The sequence below is a fragment of the Phragmites australis genome, chromosome 6 (genome assembly GCF_958298935.1).
Source record: "Phragmites australis chromosome 6, lpPhrAust1.1, whole genome shotgun sequence".
Lineage (NCBI taxonomy): Eukaryota > Viridiplantae > Streptophyta > Magnoliopsida > Poales > Poaceae > Phragmites > Phragmites australis.
In genome coordinates this window covers 6797212-6806398 of record NC_084926.1, presented here as the reverse complement: position 1 = coordinate 6806398, position 9187 = coordinate 6797212, and the positions used below count along the sequence as shown (strand labels likewise).

Here is a 9187-nt window from a genome sequence, read left to right as displayed (position 1 = left end):
ATATGGTAGCTTCCGATGAGGATGCCCGGATCCCTCTCCACATCTCTTTTTATGTTGCAGCAGGCGATTTTTTAGTTAGGGTTAGACTCTTTTGGTGTTACAGTAGATCTGATATGTTGGGATTCCTTTTTATGTATGTTACAGCAGACGATTTATCATGCTGCGGTTGTTGACTTGCGATGTTGCAATAGTTGATTTGAGATGTTGGAACTTTTTATTCTGGTTTATTGCAACATTTGTTTCACTATGATGTTGTATGCTTTCCTTTGTGATGTTGCGATTTTACTTATTGAATGTTGCAGTCACAATTTTTCTCTCATATCAGGATTCTAGATCTTGCATTCATAGCTAAAAAGTGATACAGATATGGTTTTTGAATATTGCACTCACATAAATTGGGTGTTGCAGATATTAATTGTGTTTGTTGCAAATGATGAGCGAGAATTTTGCAGCAGTTAGTGTGCTAGATCTTATGATTTTGGGGGAATATTTCAGGCAAGGCACTCAATTTTTTTGATGAAACTAGATTTTTCCTTTTGCTGTTCTGGGTGCTAAGGGGGTCGAGTTTGTGGGCGAGCTCTTGGTCTTCGATGTTAGAACATGATTCATGTTGCGATTTTTACAGTGGTGTTGCTTTGGGAGTTTAGTTTTCAATAGTCTCTTATATGAACTTAAGTGGTAGCGATCACATGACGAAGAATTGAGAACTAGGATTTCATCCAAGAATGTTGCGTGAAACATGAGTACTATATTGTGGTGTAGATTTTTTCTATTCAAATTAGATGATAGTGGGGGTGTCAAGACGAGGAGGTGTCCGACGCTAGCGCTCGGGATCGGACGTTGGGGCGCTAGCAGAGTCAAAAAAAAATATCTTGTTTTCTCTGTAGATGCAGAATATATTCTATGAGAATTCACGTCATGCCCGAGAAAATAGAGAATGCAAATCTCGGATAGTACACCTCATTGGAAACGCACATGACAAGTGGACTTGCAGAACACTCAGGCAAATACATGAGAGACACACACACATGAGAGAGAGAGAGCCTTGACCAAAGTCTGGTCTGGTGCATAGGCATCTCCAACGACAAAAGTTGCAAAGCCATGACCAAGTTCCAAAGCTGAAGGCGTTTGCTCTCCCCACAAATTATGCAAAAGCGAAAGCTTCCTCGCCCTTTTCCCATTTCAGCAACTGAAGCAAACCGCCCCCCTTTCCAGAATTGTGCATTTGTACTTGGAGTCTTGGAGTCTGCAAGGTGCAGACACAGATGGTGAGAATCCTGCGGCGTCAATTCTGGACCTGCCATCTCACGGTCAGTGTCCCACATTGCAGGCTATGGTACAGTAGTGTACTGTAGCGGCATCACTGAGTCACTGCCATTTCATGGCTCTAACACCAGGTAGCCTCTAATCTTCTGGCTCTACATTATATAATCTCACACACATAACTCCAGAGGCCATTAAAAAACTGCAGGTGAGACAGATAGAGACAGAGGGGGACACAAGGCTTTTGTGGTAACATTCTGGATTTTTACAAACCTGGATGTTATTATTGTTCATCTAGGTTTATAAAAATTTAGGTGTTATAATTGGTATCAGAACTAAGCGGTAGGTTTTTTATGTAGTTTAATAATCAGGTATAAAATGAACATAAAACTTGACCTAGGGTTGTTTGACAGATTAAAACATTAAAGTTGAACTCATATGTGGATTTTGGGACATTTATGGTATAAAAGAGATTTTTCTCGCCTTATATTGAAAGCCAAATTAGGCACCACAAGGTTTTAAGCATTTGTCGGGATACTAGCTTAACATGACCAGTGCAAACTACCAAAACAAAGCCAATGACTTAAGCGAGTCTATCTAGGTATAGTTCTCTATAAGCTCAGAAACACAAAAGCCATCTGCAAGCCAGAGTCCTTAAATAATTAAAAATTAAACTAGCCTTGAATAATATAAAACTTGATATACTATCCACAATAGGATGGGTTTTGGGACATTTATCGTATCATGTTCTGAATTTCTTTTATTTTGTCAAATTTCTGTTGTATTGTCTTGTTGTGCCTGTGTGGTCGTTGCCATGTGGACTTATAATGCCTTTTCTTTGGTACCTCAAAGGAAGAAGCACACCATAGTTTAATACATATTCATTGGAGTTGGTCCCGTGGGAAAAAGTGTTTAGATTGGACTGTGATGATTACCTTTTGCTTATAAATATTATGCGTGTGATGAATAAGTTTTTTTCTTACCCAAGAAAGTGGCAAATTAAAGGAAAATTCTGCCAAAATTTCTAGAAAATTTCAAACTTAGTGAGGTTTTAGATCAGTGATGGTAGCATCCAGGTTTATAGAAATCCGAGGTGTTATCCTGGCTCATTAGTATTTTTTGTTTCGGTCCATCTAGCTCAAGTGTTTTGGTGTGATGAGTTTAGTACCACCTTGTTAGTTTAGATAGGTTGGGGACATCTTATAAACCTTTATACTCTAAATATAGCACATTTGTGTTAACCCTTTTACACGAAGTGAGGACAAAAATGTAATAGACATGATATGCGTATGCGAGCGCTCTACAGGTGGGTTGAACTGTAAGCGAATTTTAAAGACGGTGTATTACATTTGGGGTTGCTCTCCTGTAGCTCTCCTTCCAAAACCAAGTACAAAACCAGTACTCATACTACCCTGTGCTTTGCTCTTCGGAGGAAGAACTAAATGGAGTGAGATAGGCTACTTTCTTTAGAAAAACACAATGTCCCAAACACATGTTCAAGATAGCTAAGATCATCTCCCACGTTTCCCTTCAGGGATAAGAATTCCTTCATGACGGGATTTTCGTTTTCTTCAACGCTCCGACGGTTTCCCTTTACGGTTCCCGTTATAAAGGGATTTTCAAAATCATTCCCTTTAGGATGGAATTTTCTCTCATTTCCCTTCACGATTCCCCTCGAAAAAAAGCTGTTGTAGATTAGAGAAAATGAAAGAAATGTGAACGAGGAAGGGAATCGAAAAGGGAACGAAATGAAGAAAATATGGTTGGAGATGGTCTAACCGGCCAGGTTTGGGTAGGGTTGGAACTTTGGCTAGTTGAAGTTTAATATTTGACCGAAAATTATCCACCAGGAACTTGTGACTATGGATATTGAGAACATGTGAAAGCGACCATGAATTGAAGGAGTTTGGTATTGCACAGGTACAGGCGTACAGCGATTGTAGAGGAGAGAAGCAATATAAGAAACATCATTCTACAGAAAGATACAATCAGAATATAATACCACATTACAAAATGAAAAGGAAGAAAAATTGCTGGAAACACAAAACATCGGATCTCACTGACCTTTAGTTTATTATGAGCTAGCTCTTGCATTAATAATCTCTAGCTTCTTCTTGACCTTTGATTAATCCTCCTCATGTGTAACGCATGCATTATATTATGCATACGTGTGTAGCACCCAGATGAAAGGTCTCGCCAATGAACAATCCAGTACGCATGCCATTAAGCTCTGTAAGCCTGTAGCTCTAAGTATAGGATGGCAAGAGCTTCTGCACCATTTGAATCTCTGTGATTACGTCTTCATCATGTGGATGTGAATTTGGATGGCAAGGCATGGATCAGAACGGTGGTGGCCTGACTCCGCCGCCGCCTCCACTCCAGCCTCCAAAGTTATCACCGGGGAGCTGGTAGGCCCCCGCATTCCCAGTGAGGTTGTAGAGTGACATGCCGCCACCGCCGGCATCGCCTCCGGTCACACCAGAGGACTGCGACGCCGTCGGCTGCTGCCCTTGGGGTCCAGCTGTCTGCGTCACTTGATCTTGCGGTTCCGCACCGGCGGCAGCCGCGGCTGTCTCCTCTTCCTCTCCCTCCAGTGGCAGCCGCTCGTACACGGCATTCGCGAACGACGCGGCCATCAGCACAACGGGCCCCGCGGCGACCAACGGTCCCACCACGCTCCCGCCGATCACCTGCCCCTGCCCGCCCGAGAGGAACACTGTGAGGCCGCTCGCGCCGGGTGGCGCGGGCGGCGGCAACACCGTGCCGGTGAGCGACAGGATCTCGAACCGTCCCCGCAGTGTGGCTACCATGCTCCCGGGAGGCGACGCGCCTGGCTGCCGGAGCGCCACGTTGACGACAGCGCCCCCGCCGCTCAGCACGCACACGCCGCGGCCGCGGCGGCGCGCGTACTCGGCCACGCAGTCGACGACGTCCGCGCCGGCCGTGACCTCGAGGACGTGCGAGTGCAGCGCGTTGGGGCTGTCGCGCGTCACGATGATGGGCGGCTTCGGCTTGTTCTTGGACCCCGGAGGGCGCCCGCGCGGTCGCCGTGTGGGCCCGCCCGAGCCGGAGCCGGAGCCGCCGCCGCCGCCGCCGTCGGCGGGGACCATGGCCGAAGAGGACGGCTGGTCACCGCCGGCGCCGCTGCCGCTCCCGCCGGTGTCTCCCTCGACGACCGGACTCTTGTCTGGCGACATCTTTTGGTGCTCCATCTTGACGTGGGAGGTGGGCGACAGCGGGGAGGGCTGCTGCGGTCGGAGGAGTTGGTGGAAGTATCGCGAGCTGCCGCCTCCGCCGGGGTCCATTCCGGCCATGGCCGTGTCATCTGGTCGCTCCCACCACTTGCCGGCCGCCAGCTTGTTATTCGATCGGTCGGCCTCCTCGCGTGCAGCCTTCTTCGCTTGACTACCACTAGCAAGGCTAAACCTGCCGGGACCTGGACACAAGCATTTGCCCCTTATAAAGCAGCTTAATTCGCATCCCACAGTGAAGCACAAGCGCGAAACCAAAACCAAACGAGCAGCTTAACAGGAAGCAACACGGAAAGGGAGATCCTTTTCCGCTATCTTCAACCTGACGACTTATCTTGACAAGACGCTAGTAATGATGCAGCTGCAGATGCACTAGCTGGTAAAGACAGCTCTAGCTTGTTCTTTACCTCCAGCACAAGCTTCTCCTTGATGACGCTGCGCTCCAGAAGCCTCAACGACTACGGAGTGCAGCTAGCTTCAGCTACCTGTGGCGAGAGGAGGCGGAGAAAGCAGACAGGGAGGGACTGTGCGTTTATAAGCGCAGGAGACAGGCGGGATCTAGAGAAGACCCTAGACGTGGCGGCGCGGCTCGGTATGAGGCAGGCACGGGAAGGATCAGAGCCACCGGGGCGCGCTAGGCAGGAGATGGAAGCGTGCGGCCGGCGTGCGCGGCGCCGAATTGGAGGCAGGCCGAGAGGAGGGAGGTAGCGAGGGGGATGGCGAGGGATGGGGATGCCGCTGCTGATAAGGTCTCCCTTTCTCTGCCCGCAGCCCCTCCCTCTATCTAGAATCCACCCACCTACCCGACTGTAAAATTATCTTATAAGACTTGATTTTATGTATTTAAGATCTAAATTTATGATAGAATCAAATAAAACCATATAATAAAAAATAAAAAACAAAATAAATCACTACATATTATACTATAAATTAGATCTGTAAACCTAAATACATGAGACAAGTGTGTAAGATCATTTTCCCTACACTACTCCGTTTTTACTCGGCGGTGAGCTCTGGGATGGCCGGGGCGGGCAACGTACGTACGTGTAGGCCAGGCGGTGGCGGGCCACGAGCAGGAAGCGAAAGCTAGGCCCGACACCCGCGCAAAGCAACACGCCCTGAACTATAGTTTGTCGCGTTCGTTGAACGGAAAGTAGCCCGGTCTGATCGACGGCCGAGTCCGCCGCCAGGGCCGGGACAGGACGGACCGGGGTAGGGCAGGCGCCGGGAAGACGGCGGCGGGCGACCGAAGCTGCGTACGAGTGTACGACTCGGTACCGCGCGCCCGCAGCTAACCGGGAGCGTGAAGATGCCGCGCGCACCGCGCGCAGGCACTCTCTGTGCGGGTGTACGTACGTGCCCGTTGATCGGTACCGTCAATTCGCACGGATGGATGTAGAATTACTGGTGGCGTGGTATAGGTCTATAGGGTACTCGCGCGTCAGGTCACGTCGGGTCGCTGGGCAGTAGGCGGGTAAGGCGCGTGAGTTTAATGAGGGGCGTTTTTAGGGTGCTGGCAATTCTATACACGGGATAACAGTGCGTATGAGACGGCAATGCGGTGTACGCTTCTCACGCGCGGAAAACGACGAGTCCATTTATATGGACCCGCATGCAACTGGATGATACGTGCTCGCACATGTTTAAAATAGGCTCGAGAGAGCCGTTCGTGGTCCATGCGTGATCATTCATTGCATCCATAGTTAATGCTCCGACGATATGGATTTGCAGTAGGATGACGCATGCACTGCTACAAAACCAGCTATATTTATATAAACCGTGTGAAAAGAATAAACTAATATGATTTTATGAACCGATAATGATAAAGGACATCACTGCCGGTTGAAGATTTGAGTCGGCAGTGATGCTTTATTATCAGGTGAAGGCACCGACCGACAGTGCTACGTGAACTATCACTATCGGTTCTCGCACGAATTAGTAGTAATAGTTCGTCAAGTATCACTGTTAGTTCGTGTTATGATCCGGGAGTGATAATACGTATCATTGCTGGCTCGTGTGATAATGGATAATAGTTTATCTTAACAAATTTATAATCTTTTTATACAAAGTTGGATGGAAAAAAAATTATATAAAAATTGTAACCCTCGACTAGATCACAAATTTGTAGTTGAAAACTTTTTAATTTGAGGTTATTTAAATACCCAAATAATCTTAACAATGTTTCAAACATGGTCGATGAAAGCTCATCTTAAAAAATTCATAACTTTTCATACGTAGTCGAATAGAGATAAACTTTATGTGAATATTGTAGAACTCGACGAGATCTACAACTTTGTAGTTGATAACTTTTTTATTTAAGATCATTTAGATATCCAAATAGCCGTTCAAACGTTTGATCAAAGAGGTCAAAAGGATTAATTTTGCTATTGTACTCAAGAATGACTGAGAGGTGAGATGGTTAGATGGGTTACGCGCGCGGAGTTTCTCAGGTGAGGGCGTGAGTTTGAGTCCTAAAACTCAGATGAAAACAAAATAGTGAACAATGACTGGTTGAGGGCGGGTGAGCGTGACTGGTCGGTTGCGAAAAAATTATTCTTTGCTTTTTTCGGTCAAAAAATATTGAATCAGGGCCGGCTATCGTTACTGGCTGAAGGCTTCAGCCAACAGTGATAACTCATTCACTATCGATCCCTATACTGGCAGTGATTATCGAAATTATCATTGCCCGTTGTCCACTACTGACTACAAAACCGGTAGTGAATGCCACTTTAGTGCCGGTAGTGAAGCCACTTTCTGTAGTAGTAATACCAATTGCACCGATTATCCAATAATCATGCTGGTGTTAACAGCAAGGTCATCTCCCGCGATTGATGATTCTGGTACTAGGCCCCAAACGTTTCTACTACATAATTTTTCTCAACTAAGAACTACACATGTATTTCACATACGATAAATCAATCTAGGATATAGCAATTTCAAATAAGTAAAAAAAATAACATATCAAAAGAGAGATTTGCATAAACGATGATTAAATCTAAGTGGTCGCACGACATAGAGATGTATGGTGATGAGGAGATGGTCGTCATCTATGAACGGAGTTGACTGATGTTGAAAAGGTGGGTGCGAGCCGATGAGCGGAGATAGCTGACACCCATTTGTGGAGGTGATCGATGTGTGACAGACCATAGACTATGGAGGTTGTTGCTTATCGATCCGTGTAGATGGTAGTCGGGATCATAGACTATGGTCGGATTTTGGAAATATACTAAGAGAATGAAAGAGGACACAATCGTTGAAGATTTTGTTGTATTTTTGAAAGGAGGAAGAAATGTTGATTGATCTTGGTCTTTCATCATGTGATGATCATTTATTTTGATTTTAAGTTTTGAAAATAGGGTGATAGAAGGAAAGATAGCACACTGCAATTGAGGAATGCAATCAAGGACGATGTGTGGGGAGTAGCTTGATTGTTAATCGGCTAATTGATTGCGACTTTTCATATTATAGGAAAAGGGAAGGAGACGGGGAACTAATTTAGATCGTGGGTTGTTTAATCAGATAAGATATACGATGGAGACCGTTTAAATTTACCACAACTTATTAATTTTATAGGAGTATAAATATAAATAAATCATGAGTTTCCATGAACGAAAAGTTGTGCTTAGTGCTCTACATGGCATAGTCATGACCGGGGGTCCCACCAGCCGAGGTATGAAAATTAAACAAGTAGGGAACTTGAGTTTCTCCATTTGTGACCAAGCTTTCCTGGGTGGACATGGTGACCTTGGCACTTTGCACCACCTGACACCATATTTTTTTAGGTTACGAGTCATTATCATGTGACGCACACAGAGCGAAACAAAATTGAATGACTAGGTCCTGATTGGTTTGCTCGAGATACAGGAGGGGTTTAATATAGCGCCACGATATAATTACGAATAATTATCAGATGGCGACAAATGGGCGTGAAGATACATGAGTTGTGGCTCACAGTCGGAGTTAGAAAGTACGCACGGAGCTGAGTCCATGATAGGGATATGTTCTTCTTTTCCTCTTTTACTTGGTTTACTCCTTCCGATTTCTTTCAAAGAGGACATTAACACCCTTCTTTTAATCACAGCGGTAATAATTTTGACTCAAATTAAGTGGGTACTTCTGGATTTGTTGTGCTCGGCAATTGCGCCTGTTGTAATTAAAACTAGGAATATAGAACAAGCAAGGGACCGGTTGATCGACGGCCAATAGCAGTGGTTCCCAATCCGACGGCCGGGGAGACGCCAGCACCGTCATGTGCGGTCAAGGAGTTATTTGGTAGTGGTCAAAGGGAAGAGCGAGCCGCTACGACGCCGTACAGCTGTCAGACACGTGGTGGTGGCGCCGAGCTCGTGGAGTACCAGCAGCTCGCCCGGCCTGGTCGCGAATTATTCACGCGCGCAGCAGTTAAGTCCATGCAGCATGCATCTCGATGCACCATCATGCATGTGATCGATCCTCCGCTCCTCCCCGTCGCCTCATCGATCGATCGGTTCGCACCGCACGATCTGATTGAGACCTTGAAGGGACGTGTGGTCAGTGGTCAAATGAACCTACCTCATCGATCGCCTCTCTTCCTCCTCCCTCCCCCTCGCTCACACTCGCGCGCGCGCGCCTGCAGCATGCCCTCGGCCCGACGGCCCCTCCTCCGGCTCTCCTTATCCCTGCATCCTCCTCCA

General features: G+C 46.5%; 1 protein-coding gene across 4 annotated transcripts; it reads right to left on the bottom strand.

The window, feature by feature from the left end:
* Positions 1-926: 926 nt before the first annotated feature.
* On the bottom strand, positions 927-5308 carry LOC133921385 (AT-hook motif nuclear-localized protein 25-like). 4 transcript variants are annotated; one of them, XR_009910266.1, is made up of 3 exons: positions 4922-5308; positions 3328-4699; positions 927-1297 (listed from the first exon to the last, which is right to left on the bottom strand). XR_009910266.1 is itself a non-coding variant. In XM_062366226.1 (2 exons), exon 2 carries the CDS (start codon positions 4575-4577, stop codon positions 3603-3605), a length of 975 nt encoding a protein of 324 aa, XP_062222210.1. In that variant the 5' UTR covers positions 4578-4699; positions 4922-5308; the 3' UTR covers positions 3156-3602. The 4 variants fall into 4 exon arrangements, 1 of the variants encoding a protein (XP_062222210.1); XR_009910264.1 differs by having other exon boundaries at positions 928-1246; XR_009910265.1 differs by lacking the exon at positions 927-1297 and adding an exon at positions 3156-3235.
* Between the last annotated feature and the right edge of the window lie 3879 nt (positions 5309-9187).